This window comes from Mirounga leonina, unplaced genomic scaffold (genome assembly GCF_011800145.1).
Source record: "Mirounga leonina isolate KUSES-001 unplaced genomic scaffold, KU_Mleo_1.0 Mir_170, whole genome shotgun sequence".
Lineage (NCBI taxonomy): Eukaryota > Metazoa > Chordata > Mammalia > Carnivora > Phocidae > Mirounga > Mirounga leonina.
The window spans coordinates 34,132,302-34,149,068 of NW_023270433.1; the positions used below are offsets into that span (position 1 = coordinate 34,132,302).

The following is a 16,767-nucleotide window of genomic DNA, read 5'->3' on the forward strand; positions in this document are numbered from 1 at the left end:
TACTAATGTTACTAATGTTGCAGAAAAGGTGTTATACATTTATATACATATACACTCTAAAGTTTAAGAGAACACATACTTGTAAGAATCAGTTTCTTTACAAACTCTTAAGTGGATGAAAAGACACAGGGAAAATTTGATGCAAAAAAAGCCATTCTCGAGGGGCACCTGGGTGGCTCAGTCAGTTGAGCGTCCAACTCTTGATTTCAGCTCTGGTCGTGATTTCAGGGTCACGGGGTCGAATCCCACGTCCTGCTCCACACTGGGCATGGAGCCTGCTTGGGATTCTCTCTCCCTCTGCCCCTCCCTACCTGCTCTCTCTCTCTCAAGAAAAATAAAATAAAAGCCATACTAGAAAAACATAAGCCAACATAAGCAATAAGTATAAAAAACAAAATACTAAGAGAAAGAACTGTAAGAAATAACAAAAAGCATACCAGCACATCAAAATAGAATATGCAACATCACAAGTCATTGTTAAAAACAATGCAGGTAAGTGGAACCCTCATAAATTACTGTGGGAACATATAATGGTGTAGCCACTGTGGAAAACACTTTGGTGGTTCCTCAGAAAGTGAAACATAGAAATCCCAGCTACACTAGGGGGACCTGGGTGGCTTGGTCAGTTGAGCGACCGACTCCTGACTTCGGCTCAGGTCATGATCTCAGGATTGTGGGATTGAGCCCTGGGTCAGGCTCCAAGCTCAGGGGGAGTCCGCCTCTCTCTCTCTCTCCCCCCTCCCCCCCCACTCATGTTCTCACTAAAATAAATAAATCTTCAAGAAGAAAGGGAGGAAGGGAGGGAGGGAGGGAGGGAGGGAGGGAAGGAGGGAAGGAAGGAAGGAAGGAAGGAAGGAAGGAAGGAAGGAAGGAAGGAAGGAAGGAAAGAAAGAAGAAAGAAAAGAAAAAGAAAGGAGAAAGAGAAAGAAAGGAGAAAGAGAAAGAAAGAAAGAAAGAAAGAAAGAAAGAAAGAAAGAAAGAAAGAAAGAAAGAAAGAGAAAGAAAGAAAGAAAAGAAAAGAAAAGAAAAAGAAATCCCAGCTCTTCTATTCTTAGGTATATACCCAAAGTAATACCCAAAATAGGTATTCAAATAATACCTATACATGAATGTTCACAGTAGCACAATTCATAATAACCAAAAGGTGGAAACAACCCAAATGTCCATCTATAGATGAATATCTATTAAAATGTGGTATAACAATACAATGGAATATTATACAACCTTGAAAAGGAATGAAGTACTGACACACGCTACAATATGTATAAACCTCCAAAACATTATCCTAAGTGAAAGAAGTCAGACACAAAGATCACATATTATATGATTCTATTTACATGAAATATCCAGAATAGGTAAATCCATAGAGACAGAAAGCACATCAGTGGTTGCCAGGGTCTGGGAGAAGAAGGAATAAAGAATTCCATAGGTGCAGGGTTTCCTTTGGATGTGCTAAAATGTTTTAGAACCATATAGACGTGATGGTTCCATAACATTGTAAATGTACTAAACACCACTAAATTGAACACTTTAAAAAGGTTAATTTGTGTTATGCTAATTTCACCTCAATAAAAATAAACACAAATATCCCCTTCTCCAAAAATGCAGTTCAAGAACAATCATGCTTCTGTCTACTTATAACATGAAACACTAAAATTGTTTGCCAGAGATTTCTTTATATACCTAATTACCAACCTTCTTTTCCTCACTCCTATAAAACATACCTGAGAACCATCCCCTTTCTTCTAGAATCCTCATTTCCATATGGCTCAGCCACCCTTTACCCCATTCTCACTACCCCTCATCAATCTCTTTCATTTTGCCCTGAGAAACCCTAGTTCTACTGTTAATCACTTCTCAGTTAATCTCCTCTTTCTGTGGAAAAATAACCTTTCATTTCAATTTATCAAACCTTTTAGTATGTTAAATCTGAAATGACAATAAGATATCCAAATGGAAAGATCAGTAAGGTGGACATGGGAAACTTGAGTTCAAGAAAAGTGGCCCATCATCACGAACACATTAGTGTTTGATGAAACTAGGTGTGATGTCAGGAGAAGGAAATTTAAAGACTGGGCTAAATGCTTTTGACATTCTGGACCTTCTATAATGGTATGCCTAACCCTGGATCATTTGGTTTCCATAATCTTGCTCTAGACTGCCAAGTATTACTGGAAAATGTTATGAAATCCTTCAAAGTGAGTTTATTACAAGCTCATATTGTTTCAATTTTCACTGAATACTACTTCTAAGTAATCCTATTATTGATTTGTTGGCACAATGATTTCCCAACTATGAGCTTCAGACTCCTGAGGAGCTGCATGATTAGTGACCACAATGCGTGCCCAGAGGCTTGCATTATATAAAGACATATACATATACATGTATTAATATTTTTCAAATGTACAGACATTGTGGTTAATAAAACACTGTCATGTAAGAGAATACTAAAATAGTAGCTAATATGCATTTTCTCAATTAACAAATACTAGAAATATAACTACAGTCATATGGGAGCCCACAAATTGTTGTGAAGTTAAAAAGGTTGCCATCTTCAAAATACTGGGAACCACTGTCTAAAAGTATTTCCCACTGCACTTAAGCAAGCTTTCTACACTCTAAGCTTCTAAGTACCCCTGCCCACTTCCACTCCCAATTGTTTTCATTTTCCTAAGAAAATCAAAATATCATATATCCTCATATATTCCCTCATCCACAACCCATCTGAATTTATTCTCTCTTCTCTACCTCTATAAATATCTGATAATTTAGAAGTTAATGGTGTGTCTCTTCCCTTTTAAGACTAATTCAGACATACACACCTGATCCCATCTCTTAATTGGCCCCCACCATCCCAATCCATCAAACAGGTTTAATCTCTCCTTCAAAAGTTTTTCCCCCCATCTACCTAAAAACATTATCAGATCTACCTTATTCTGATAAAATTTCATTTGATTCCACTCTGTGTCCTAGCTACTACTCTATTTCTTTTCTTCCTTTTGCTGTCAACTTCTCAGGACTGTCCTATGACAGACTGAGCCAGCCACCTGTTTTTGTGAATAAGATTTTGTTGGAATAGCTACCCCATTTCTTAGGTACTGTAGCTGCTTTCCCACAAGGGCAAAGTTAAGTGGTTAGGAAATCCTATGGCCTGGAAACCTAAAGTTTGTATCCTTAAAAAAAAGTCTGTCAATCACTGAGGCTCCAAAGCATGACCTACATTCAATATCACCATTTCCTCCGAGAACAAGTAGGTACTATTAAAGGTTTGGGAGCACAGTTAAGTACCATGAGTAAACAGGCATTTCAAGACTACTAGTTTAACAATAGTATGCAGGGAAGATGTAAAAGATCATTTAGGAAACTACTGCAAGAGACCAGGCATTAGGCATACAAGGAGAAAAACTAAAGGGAGTTTTTAAAGGAATAAGCATCAAGACTATGAGACAGAGAAGACAACGCTCACACCAAAATTTCAATCCTTGAATAATGTGGTTCTAAGAATTTGCATTTCCTCCAACAGTTTCCTGTAGACTTACAGCTCTTCAGAGCCTCCTATCTTAGTGACTGTGGAGGTCCTAAAATCTCAATACTAATTCCATATCCCCAGTATATCAAGCATTTCCCATGCTTGCTACCTGGCTAACTCTTGGCTAAGCAGATCACTTAGGAAGAGGCAGTCCCAACAGAGTTGGCCAAATGAGAGCACAGGACCAGTGTCAGAGATGGATGGAGTACTCACCTGTGATACCAAGCAGAGAGAGAGGGGACTAAGATTTCACGTCCAGAACTGGCTCTGGCCAAACAGGAAGAAGCAGCTATGAATTTGCTTACAGTAGAAGCAGAGTCTTTGATATTCTGACATACTCTTTCTGATGTTCAGACAGACCACCATTAGAGTAGCCACTGGTAAGAGTCTCATGAGAAACAAGCCAAAAAACAAGACCAAAGATGAGGAATTAAATGGAGCAGACCCTATTGGTCTTTTGTCTAGGAAAAGCAGTCTTCCTTATTAAAGATGGTACTACTTTTCAAAATGGCCAATTTGATACTAACCTTCATTTACAGAGTTTTCACATCCCACAAGATTGAGAAGGATATCATCATCTTTATCATCAACTTCACATCCCAGCAGCATCCAGTTTTCCACGTTATCACTTTCTGAAATGGTGCTCTCTTCCTCTTCACTTGAACTGACCTCTATAATCATGACCTCTCGGATTGTACCTGGTATCTCTTCAGGCTTAGGCTTCTCAATATTCCCCTTGCATTTCTTATCAGTCAACTTATTAGAATGAAGAGATGCAGGAGGACCTCGGGTCTTTTCTTTTGCTTGGACTCTAAAATTCTTTCTTTTGCATCTGTAAATACTATCTTCATCAGACAAAGTGATGACCTCTGACCCATCTGATAGCTGGATGACCTCACTATCTGAAAGGATAATTAAGTTCTTCTGATTTGGTTTACTACTGGATGATTCAGAATTCCCAGAGTTCTTCTCTTCATGTTCTTCTTCTCTAATGATATTATCAAGATCTTGGGCATAATGAACTTGGCTGTAGAGCTGAAATTCCACCTCACTATCAACACTCAGTTCACTAGATGACTCTTCACGATAAAGCTCATCTTCATATGCTTCGATGGTCTCATAACCACCAAACATCATGGAAAGTCAGTAACCTTGATGCTGTAAAAGAGGAAATCATACAAAGAATATATTTTAAAAGCTGAGAACATGCCTATTTAGTGCATAACGATATCACCTTAGAGCTAACCTCTGTGAAGGCCATCATTGTTCTCAATGACATATTAAAATACCTTTTTCTCTTAAGGGTACCTTTTTTTCAAGGATTTCTAAATCCTGTTATGACCTGCTCTAATAATGCCCACCCCTTCCAAATGAAAATTACTACCAACAAATTTAGTTACAGTTATTAATGGAAATACCATATTTTGCAGGTATGCTAGAAAAGAAAGACAGGTTGATCCACTCACTGCTTCAGGCACCAACTTTTTCTCTAAAATGTTAAAAATCACAAGAATAGTTCAAGTCATTCTCATTATTCCATCATCTCTTCCCTGGTTCTGGTTCTGCATCTCATCTTTCAAGTAGGCATTCTCACATACAAATATTACTTCAACTTTGACTAAAATCCACTACAGGAAACAATCATCATAATTACTGTTTTGGTACAGATTTTTATTCTCAATTAAAAAATTAATTTCATGGCCTTTTTATCCTTGACTAAAGAATACACAAAAATATCTGATAAACCTTGGTTTACTTTTGTACTAGCAATAAAGATGTGTATGAAAAACATACTAAGGACCTAAAACTGTGGCAAAACTTCTAGCTATAGGAGCACTTTACTTTCCTACTGTGGGCATATTAAATCTTCAGCTCAGCTTAAACATCCCTTTTCTTGCTTCCCTTAACCGACCAGACTAAATTCTGTTCCTTTTATAGTACTTTACATTTCAAAACACTACAGTTCTAATTACTAATTCAATGTAAATGTCTCACAAAAGCAGATCACAAACCCCAGGAGAGCAGAAACTATATGCACTTTGTTAAACAATAGATTCCCAAAGCCAAGCAGAGTAACTGGTATTTAGCAGGACTTCCATAAACGTCTGTTGAATTAATGAATAAATAAATAAATGAACAATATCATCTGGCATTTGCTCTTCAGCCCTAATAAATCTAGTATGTGCCTAAAATATGGAAATTATGGTGGGATGAATTTCACAGTTGTCTCCAACTATTCCAACTATTCTCGTATCATCAACCAAAAATCTACACAGAAGATGTTTCAATTAGGTACTGATATAATATTGATCAAAATGAGAGCTCTGGAAAAATACTCATGTTTGTTCAAAAATCATGGATGGCCTACAGAACAATTAACAATGACAATTTACTCTTTCCACTTCCTTTATAGCTATACAAATATAATTTAGAAAGACTAGCTGTTCTTAGTTTACCAATTCTCTGCCCAAAATGTCAGAGTGTTCTGATGGTAGTTTTGGTAATACAAGCAGCTGACTCCAAGAACCAAATGAACAAGAACCAAAAATGCACTACCATTATGGAGTTTTTTGTTGTTGTTTACAGAAATAAAGAAAACCACCTTTTGTCATACACCTTAAACTTACAAAGTGTTCTATGTCAATCATACTTCAATAAAGCTGGGAGTAAAAATGATAATTACGTTCTGAGTTAACAATACTGTATTGTATACTTGAAATCTGCTAAGAGAGTGGGGGTAAAAAAGGAAGAAGAGGAAGAAAACAGGTGAGGTGATGGATGTGTTAACTGATCTAAATGTGGTAGTCATTTCATATTTCAAATCATGATGATGTACACCTTAAACTTACACAATGATATTTGTCAATTATATCTCAATAAAGGTGGGGGGAAAAGAAACCAACTTTTAATGCCCGTTTCTTCTAAAAGCTACAATACACCTGTTCCATCCTTACACTGTCCTTCAGGTTGCTATGCTGTTGTTGTCACACAACTTAAATGTGGCTGTCTGAATAATAATGCTCATAGCATTTATCAGTTTATATTGAAATGTTAGCCTCAGAGGAATTCAAATAAAAGATGAATTCTTTCCTTTTTATTTAATAGGTAAATTAATTCTAAAAGAAGTCAAAGGAATTCTACTTCCTTCAAAATCCTCACTGGATCCATGCTGATAAAACATAAATAACATAAAAAATAAAAAGAGCTAAATTACAGAGTTACAAATTTGTACTACTCTTGGAGCCATCCCAAAGGAAGGGGATTAAGAAAAGAGCCATGGGCACACCTGTGAATGTAGGCCAAAAATAAACTACAGAAATATAATAAAAACTGACTTCCTTGGGTCTAGGGGTTTATCTCTTTCCTTGAAATGTAGAAAATGAATTTAACAATTCAGCCCCTATGGCCTTTAAGAGGATTTTGTACCTTCTGTACTTGAAAATTGTGCTCAGCATAACGCTCTTCTCTTTATGTAGCTTATGTACGCCAGGGTTAAGGTTTGCCTGAGGCTATTTTGGTTTATGCTTATGTTACCACTTTAATTACATTCAAATGCATTTAAATTTTTTTAAGTGTATACTCGCAGGACAAATATGAAATAAATATATATGTCTTGAACCAGAAGACTTCCTCAGCTTTTTAATCATTATACACAATTCTCAAGCATACTTACTGGATAACATGAGGTCCCTATGAGAGCCACAAAATTTTAGTCTCAAAGAGACCTTTCTGATTATCTCACACTACCTCCTCAATTTTCACATAAGGAAATTAAGGTCCAAAGAGGTAAGGAAGCCTATCCAAGGTTATGCAGCTGATTAAGAACACAGGTAGGACAGATTCAAATTTCGCAGGCTCTCAGCCACGTGTTCACTAAGATTTTTTTTTTTTCAATTTTTCAAAATACTTTCAAATAAAAAATTAAAAAACTTCCTTCAAAGCTATATGTGTTGGCTCTAACACCTAAATTTACCTCAAAAATATCCATTTCACTTCCCAGTGAAGTGTAAAAACTATGAAAGAAGTACTTTAATTGAAAGAAAAAGCATACATCTGAATTTGTCAGTTTCCTATCCAAGAACCTTGCAAGTTGATACTCAGAGTATAGCAATCCCATGACCAAAAAAAGATGATTCTTATATATGAACCTACAACACCAGCTTGAGAATGAAATTTATCTGTAAGATTAAAGTGGCTTAACAAATATAAAACAGCTATAGAGAATAACTGCAAAGGCTTTCACCATTCAAAGGTGGGAGTAGTTTTTTTTTTTTTTCATTCACTAAAAATTTTTAAACTATACAACTTAAGGCTTATTTAAGCTTTCAGATTTTACTACACTATTTTTAAAGCCAATACTTCTGCTCTAACAGTCTACCAACTGGTCATTCCAGACCTTTTGCTCTTATTTCCCTTCAAAGAACTTTTAGCCTAAATGTTTCTTCTTGATGACACAGGTATCCATCTCAAGATTTAAATCAAATTTACAGCTTGATTTTAAGTCCAATGCTCACTGGAAACTGATTAATAGTTGATTTTCAACTTAAAATTTCTGACATACTCTTAGTGAGCTATCCTGACAGTGACAGATTTGGAACACTATAGAGTCTAGTATTAAAATTTCTGTCCATTCTTCAAATATAATTTTCACTTTGAAGCAAATCTGTGGTAGGGAATCCAAATGTGTGAAACAACGCTCACAAAAAAAAAAAAAGGAAGACAGAATATAAGATATTGGTGGGAGAAAATTATGCTAAATTTATTCAGACAAGTCCAGCTGTTCTTAGCATACATAGTCTCTTTAAGATAACAAATCCTATCTCAAAACACTTCCTTCACCTTTCTCAGCCCCCTCTTCCTTTAACTACACAATACCTCAGCCTTGTGGCTATTTTATAATCCTCATTTCACTCCCTATCCCCAGATTCTGGAAAACAGCAATACTGAACTGTCTCCAAAGCCTAATGCTGTCTAAAATATACACACAGCCCACTTCAAAGTCTTTGGATGTTGACAGCCGAAGTACTCAAGACACAAAGTCAAGAGCTTTGGAAGGGACCCGAAAGAGTCACTAAACTGCACGCTCTCCTAGAGAAACAGGCTCCGAGAAACTTACTTATTCACTGAACCTAAAGATCTCCTGTGATCTGAAACAGAGGTAAATTCAACCTAAACATGAAATTTCTAGAGTCACCAGCGAGTCAGTGGAGCCACGACTAGAGCCGAGGCCTGCTGATTCCCAGCCAGTATTCCCACAGCACCCGCAGTTCTTAAAGTTGGAACTGCGGGCTCACAGGATGTGAGGGATAAAGCAAATCTTAGTGAACATAGTCCAAGTCTCCCTGTTTTACATGGGGGAAGGGGCACAACTCCCTAAATTTCTCTGGTCCCACAGCTGTAGCTGTTGCTTCTGACAGCAGAGGCTGGAGTTGGGACTGTCCGGTCCTCACATGCCGGGCTCCTTCAGGGCGGCAGGACCTATGCGTCTAACGGGCTGACCGGCTTCCCCCCCTCAAAAAACAGGGGAATTGGGGGAGGGGAGAAGGTAAAACAGGCAGAAACGCCACCCCACCAAGGCCATGGGCGCCCAGAGTTTTTTGAACCACGACCTCGCCCTTGGCCAGGTAGAGAGAAGCGAACACCCCAGCCGGTCAGCCGAGCCGCGTGAGGCAGAACACGACTGAGGGGCCACGAGCTGCACCCTGCCCTGAGCTGGGGCAAGACGAGGGACACGGAGGCCGGCGAGGGGACACGCGCTAGTTCCACAGCCCAGCGGGAGAGACAGAGGGCGGACAGGGGTCCCCCGGCCGCGTGCGGCTGGGGGTCCGTCACACATACTCACTGCCGCGGCTGCGACCAGGAAGCACCAACCAGGAACCAAAACGCGTAGAGGGACGGGGAGGGGCGAGGACAAATGAGGTAAGGAAACCGCGTCCGCGCGGACCCGGGAGGAGGGAAGGCACTTCCGGGGAAAACACAGTTCCCGGGAGTAGTCTTCCGTCCCCGCCCACCCTGCGGGCCCTCTGTGCGCGTGCGTAATAACTGTTAACCCTTTCTCTTCCCCGCTGACAATATTTTGGTTTGCCTTCTTTGCTTTGCCCCTTCCCCTTCATGGCTTCTTTCAAAGACACCTAGGCTGCATCTATAATAGGGAACACTTAGTTTGAATGATTTGCACGCAGGAAATGCTACTCAGTAGGTAAAACCAGGGGAGAGCGCACACCCTTTCTGTGTCCACGAGTAAAACTACATTTCCCAGGATGCCCTTGAGCGGGTTTCCGGATGGGCTCCACCTCCTCCTCGCTTGACCTCTGGGGCACCCTTTTTGTGCCACGTGGCGTGGGAGGCGAACTGAGACCAAAGTAGGGTAGGAGTGCAGAGTCTGGAGGCGCCTTGCCCAGCCCACAGGGGCACATAAACCACTTAGAAACCTCTTGACAAAGCCTGGCATCTAGCACTAGGTGACCTTAGGCAGGTCCTTCCACCTCTAGTTTTAAGTTGAATTTAATTTGCACTGGGGCGATTCTGGCTTTTTCCTAGAATGCGAAGCAATAGATTTAACTCTTTGGGAATCTTGAAGAGCTGCACTCTTTTTTTTTTTTTTTAAGGAATCTCTAGTCTCAACTGGGTCTTGAGCTCACTGGGAGATAAGTCACTGGCTCTACCAACCCAGCCAGCTAGGCACCCATGAAGAGCTGCACACTTGGTAAAGATAGAAGTTAATACTTGTCCTTTGGAAGCCTCCAGAGGCTACAAGATTGTGTTGCAAGCCTCTGGCTTCTGTTCCTCTTCTCACACCTTATTTCAATACTTAGTAATAATAAATCCATCTGTGGGGTGCCTGGGTGGCTCAGTTGTTAAGCATATGCCTTCAGCTCAGGTCATGATCCCAGGGTCTTGGGATCAAGCCCTGCATCGGGCTCCCTGCTCCACGGGAAGCCTGCTTCTCCCTCTCCTACTCCCCCTGCTTGTGTTCCCTCTCTCGCTGTGTCTCTCTCTGTCAGATAAATAAATAAATCAAATCTTTAAAAAAAAATCCATCTGTACAACTTTACATAATGACAAAGCACTTTATCAGTTCATCAATCCTTGGCAACAGTCCTGAAAGATAAGCTTGACATTGGTTCTTCTTGCCAACATTTTATGAGTGTCTGTCAAGAGGCAGTTTTAGCAACTGTGGATATAGTGGTAAATTTTTTAGTCTCTGGTCTCCTAGGCCTGAGTCTAGCTGGGAAAACAAAATACAATTTGGGTATAGCCTAAAAGTATGGCCCAGAAAATAATTAGAAATTTTAATCAACACTATGGTAAGTGTTACAATGTTACAGGTTACACTGAAAAGGTAAAATTGGAGGAACCATTTTGCAGAAGAGGAAACAGGCTTAGAAATGGGTCACAGAGGGGCGCCTGCGTGGCACAGTCAGTTGAGCTTCTGACTTGGTTTCAGGTCAGGTCCTGATCTCAGGGTCCCTGATGTTGAGCTCCGCACGGGGCTCCGAGCTCAGCAGGAGTCTGCTTGACATTCTCCCTCTCCCTCTGCCACTCCCTCCCCTGCCCGTGTGCTCACTCTCTCAAATTAATAAATAAAATCTTAAAAAAAAAGAAATGGGTCACAGAGATTCCTAAATTGTTTAGGTAATGTGTATGGTGTAGAACAAAAATTATCTCTAAAAAAATAATGTGGTAAGCTTATATCAAGTGCCAGTCTTACTCAATAAGTGTATTATATATAAACCTTTTAAATTTTAACCTTTTGAGGTTGATTTTTATTATTTACTTATTTATTTATTTATTTACAAGTAATCTGTAAACCCAACATGGTGCTCGAACTCAAAACCCCAAGATCAAGAGTCGCACACTCTATCTACTGAGCCAGCCAGGTGACCCTTGAGGTTGATTTTAAATTCTCATTTCACAAAAAAGGAAACAGATTCAGAGGTTAAGTAACTTGCCCCAGGCCACAAGGTTAGGAAATGCTCCTAATTACTGTACCCAATCCTCCTACTATTACTCATGCATTCAACAAAGATTTACTACTTTACCATGCTCAAAATGCTTTAGTTACCCTCTTTAGGTTATGTTGTAAGTCCTGTAATCCTTTGGATGGCATAAAGGGCACTTCATGAGCTGACTTCTTCCTCCCTATACACCACCACGCTGAATCCTGGGCAGTTGCCAAAAGACACTATGCTCTCCCACATCTGTGCCTTTGCAGAAGGCATTCCCACTGCCTCCCACTTCCCTTCTCTCTTTCTAATATGCCCCAACTTACCCTACTGTGCTCCAGCTCTGGGTCTTCAGGAAGACCTTCCAAGTCCGCCAGAAAGAACAGGTATTCCTTGCCCTGGGCTATGCTACACTTTGGACAAATCTCCGTCAAGGCAATTGTATTGTGTCTGCCTTACAGTTGTCTCCCAGCTGGATTGTGGACTCCCTGAAGGCAGAAGCCTTGACATTTTTATTTGTATCTTTACCGCTAACATAGTACTTGGCAGATAGCAAGCACTCACTAAAGGTGTTAAAGAAATGAAGGCAAACTAACTCCCCATAGGCTCTAGGAAACCAAGAACTAGGTGTGGATCCACCAGCTGTCAGACCAGTGTGGAAACCATGTCATGACCTCAAATAAGTGGAATGCAGTGTTGTGCTCCACGACATTAAGACCAGGTATAAGGGCGCCTGGGTGGCTCAGTTGGTTAAGCGTCTGCCTTCGGCTCAGATCATGATCTCAGGGTCCTGGGATTGAGTCCCACATCAGGATCCCTGCTCAGCAGGGAGTCTGCTTCTCCTTCTCCCTCTGTGCCTCGTCTCCCCCCGCCCCCCGCCAAGTTCATGTGCTTGCACTCTCTCTCAAATAAATAAATAAAATCTTTTTTTAAAAAGGGATCATGACCGGGCGCCTGGGTGGCTCAGTTGGTTAAGCGACTGCCTTTGGCTCAGGTCATGATCCTGGAGTCACAGGATCGAGTCCCGCATCAGGCTCCCTGCTCGGCGGGGAGTCTGCTTCTCCCTCTGACCCTCCTCCCTCTCATGCTCTCTGTCTCTCATTCTCTCTCTCTCAAATAAATAAATAAAATCTTTAAAAAAAAAAAAAAAGGGGGGATCATGACCTGAGCCGAAGGCGGATGCTTAACTGACTGAGCCACCCAGGCATCCCAAAATAAATAAAATCTTAAGGAAAAAAAAAAAGGAGAGAGAGATGGGTACAGAGATTTGTGACTAAGGAGAGTAGTATATATACACACACCTTTTGCCTTTACAAGGTGAGTTCTCATTTAGATAGCTTTTAGAAATCATGAGATACAGTCTTCTATTGCAGTAATGGGGAAACTGAAGCCAAGAAAGGAAGAGACATGCCAAGAGTCACAAACCAGAGGCAGAGCTATGTCTATAATCCAAGTCTCTGAGTCCTAAGGCACACAAACACATAGTAGTTCTGTTTCCACCACCCACAGTCTCTAGTCCACACTTCTTGAGATCAGGGGTAGCAGTATGCAAAGTACCCTGAAGTCTTTCTTACAGAGAATGTTCTGAAGAGCCCATTTATTTGAGGAAGGAAGCACCTGTTTTCCCCCAAGACGGTGGGCAGTACTACATCAACAGTGAGCAGCTGAATTGGGGTGAGGGTCCAAGACAAAGCAGAAGTCTGCTGCAGAGGGCAGACAAGATGGGGATATACTGTAGCAGGGTCTGGGGGAATGTCACATATTACTCATCTTTACCCCCCTCCCTGCCCCATTGCAGAGGGAGGAGCTACCTCCTTTCTTTTATTCCAGTTTATAGGTAATACCTAGTACCTCTGAGAACTAACTAATCATTTTGACCTCTTAACAGTTGCCTTTAAATGAGTATTCATTCACTGAGATCCTACTATGTAAGAGGCCCTTGCTTGCCCCTTCAGATACATGTCCTCTCTCCCATCCTCCCTTTGTAAGGGAGGTGTTAACACATTTTACTACTATGGAAATTGTGACTTGGTAAGGTCATGTGACTTGCTCTAAATCACACAGCTGGGATTCAAGCCCAAGTCTTGTCTGAATCCAAAACCCATGCTCTTTTCTACGCCCATAGCTGCCTCTCAAAACTAAACTGTTTGGGTGCCTGGGTGGCTCAGTTGGTTAAGCGACTGCCTTCGGCTCAGGTCATGATCCTGGAGTCCCGGGATCGAGTCCCGCATCAGACTTCCTGCTTAGCAGGGAGTCTGCTTCTCCCTCTGATCCTCCCCCCTCTCATGCTCTCTCTCTCTCTGTCTCATTCTCTCTCTCAAATAAATAAATAAAAATCTTAAAAAAAAAAAACTAAACTGTTTGAGGATAGAGACTATGATGACCTACTGCTATCTCTACACCCAGCACCTAGCCCAAGGCCATGCACACAGTAGGCTCACAAAGAACACTTGTGGAATGAGTGGATTTATATGGAATGCCTGCTTAATGAAGGCCTGGGTGCAGTATGAACAATGTTGTGGGACAACAGTGGAAGGAGCAGCTGGATGCCTAGAAGTGGAGAAAGCCTCCCTCTGCAAAGGGGAAGGCCAAATAAGTGGTCAGTTAAAAAAAAATGACAAGGGCAGAATTCAGCATTCTAACAGCAAAGCACACAGGCAATTCACGAAAGAAATCTGAACAGCCATGAACTATGATAAGAGGTGTTTAACATCACTAATAATCAGAAAAATGCAAACAATCTCATACACAGTAGATCGGAGTACAAATTGGAAAAGCCTTTGAGGGGAGCTGTTTGAAGTACCAAAATTATAAATTAGCTATGTCTTTAAATGTATATACAAAGATTGTTTGTGATAGAAAAAATGGAAACAACATAAATATTCATCAGTAGGGAATAAAATATTTTTGGCTTCTGCTCAGAGTAGGCAAAGGTGCAACTGTCTTCGGTCTTCCCAAATTCGGGTTCATCCAACACCAGCCACCTCCACCATGCCACCTAAGTTCGACCCCAGAGGGATCAAAGTCAAATACCTGAGGTACACTGGTGGGAAAGATAATGTCACATCTGCCCTGGCTCTCAAGATCTCCCCAAGGCTGTCTCCAAAAAAGGTTGGTGATGTCATCATCAAGGCAGCTAGTGATGGGAAGGGCCTGAGGATTACAATGAAACAGACCATTCAGAACAGAGAGGCCTAAGTTGAAGTGGTAGCTTCTGCCTCTGCCCTGATTATCAAAACCCTCAAGGAACCGCCAGGAGACAGAAAGAAGCAGAAAACCATTAAGCACAGTGGAAATATCACTTTTGATGAGATTGTCAACATTGCCCGACAGATGCAGCACCGATCTTTAGCCAGAGAACTCTCTGGAACCATTAAAGAGATCCTGGGGCCTGCCCAATCTGTGGGCTGCAATGCTGATGGCCACCACCCTCATGACATCATAGATGACATCAACAGTGGTTACAATGGAATGCCCAGCTAGTTAAAAACTACAAAGGAAAATATTTCAATAAAGGATCATTTGATGACCAAAAAAAAAGAATAGGGACTAAAATAAACAAGGATACATCTATACTGTTTTTTAAAAAGCTATGCTGCTTTTGGAGGCACCTGGATGGCTTAGTCAGTTAAGTGTCTGCTTTCAGCTCAGATGGTGATCCCAGAGTCCTAGGATCAAGCCCTGAGCCAGGCTCCCCGCTCAGAGGGCTGCTTCTCGCTCCACTCTCCCCCTCTCCCAGTGCCCCATGCTCTCTCTCTTTCTCTCACTTTCTCTCTCTCAAATAAATAAATAAAATCTTACAAAAAAAAAAGAAAAAAGCTATGCTGCTTTTGAAAGAATGAGATGGATCTGTATATACTGACATAGAAAGATCTCCAAGACATATGGTTAAGTGAAAAAAATGCAAATTGCAAAGCAGTATGTGTATTATGTACTCATTTTTGTTATATTTTTAAAGGATATACATGTGTCTGTGTATAGATATGTGTGTATATAAATGCATAGAGAAAATACTGGATGTATACCAATCAATAACAGTGGTTATTGACCTCTGAAGGGGAGTAGGGATGGGGGGTGATGAAGAAAGACTTTCACTTAAAAAAAAAAAAAGTGACATGTGATTCATTGAGAACAGCACATCACTTCAGTGGTATTTTTACCAAATTTTTTTTTTAATTTTATTATGTTATGTTAGTCACCATACAATACATCATTGGTTTTTGATGTGGTGATCCACGATCCACTGTTTTCGTATAACACCCAGTGCTCCATGCAGTATGTGCCCTCCTTAATACCCATCACCGGGCTAACCAATCCCCCCTCCCCTCTAAAACCCTGTTTGTTTCTCAGAGTCCATAGTCTCTCATGGTTCATTTCTCCCTCCAATTCCCCCCCCCATTTTTTCCTTCTTTCTCCTAATGTCCTCCATGCTATTCCCAAATTTCTTTTTTTTAAGATTTTATTTATTTATTTATTTGAGAGAGAGAGCAGAAGCAGGGGGAGAGGCAGAGAGAGAGGGAGAAGCAGACTCCCCGCTGAGCAGTGAGCCCAATGCGGTGCTCGATCCCAGAACCCTGGGATCATGACCTGAGCCGAAGGCAGACGCTTAACAGACTGAGCCACCCAGGCACCCCCTTACCAAATTTCTTCCAAAAAATTACATACCTGAATATATTCATGAGGAAACTCTCAGACAAACACAAAGTGAGGGACATTCTGCAAAATACCTACTCCACTCTTGAAAAATGTCAGCATCATAAAATGCAAAGATGAGGAACTACTCCATGCTAAAAGAGAGTAAAAGAGACGTGGTACTTAATAAATGCAATGCATGACCATTTCTTTTCCCGTAAAAGATGTTACTGGGATAATTGGCAAAAATCCAAATAGGTTTAGATGTGGATGACAGTGCTGTATCAAAGTTATTCCTGGTTTTTATATTTATATTACAGTTATGTAAGAGACTGTCCTTGGTTTTTTTTTATGCTACACATAGTGAAGTACTTGGAGTACAAAGGCATTGTGTCTTGGGGCGCCTGGGTGGCTCAGTCGGTTAAGCGTCTGCCTTCAGCTCAGGTCATGATCCCAGAGTCCTGGGATCGATCCCCGCATCGGGCTCCCTGCTCGGCGGAGAGCCTGCTTCTCCCTCTCCCTCTGTCCCTCTGCCACGCTCATACTCTCTCTCTCTCAAATAAATAAATAAAATCTTTAAAAACTATATTTTCTCTCTCCCTTTACCCCTCCCCCTTCTATAAAAAAGGGGCATCATGTCTGAAACTCATTCTCAAGGAG

General features: G+C 40.9%; 1 protein-coding gene and 1 pseudogene across 2 annotated transcripts in view; one reads left to right on the forward strand and one right to left on the reverse strand.

Annotated features, from left to right (window-relative positions):
- Positions 1 to 9,478, reverse strand: part of ZCCHC7 (zinc finger CCHC-type containing 7) — a 247,143-nt gene extending 237,665 nt beyond the window's left edge. The window contains exons 1-2 of one of the 2 annotated variants that reach the window (XM_035016296.1): positions 9,372 to 9,478; positions 4,057 to 4,687 (exon numbers count right to left, since the gene is read on the reverse strand). In XM_035016296.1, the coding sequence (XP_034872187.1) occupies positions 4,057 to 4,666 (610 nt within the window). In that variant the 5' untranslated portion in view covers positions 4,667 to 4,687; positions 9,372 to 9,478. Of the gene's footprint in view, positions 1 to 4,056; positions 4,688 to 9,367 lie in introns of both variants that reach the window. The other variant, XM_035016297.1, reaches the window with a different exon arrangement.
- Positions 9,479 to 14,003: 4,525 nt separating this feature from the next.
- Positions 14,004 to 14,962, forward strand: LOC118018220 (annotated as a pseudogene).
- The last annotated feature ends 1,805 nt before the right edge of the window (positions 14,963 to 16,767 follow it).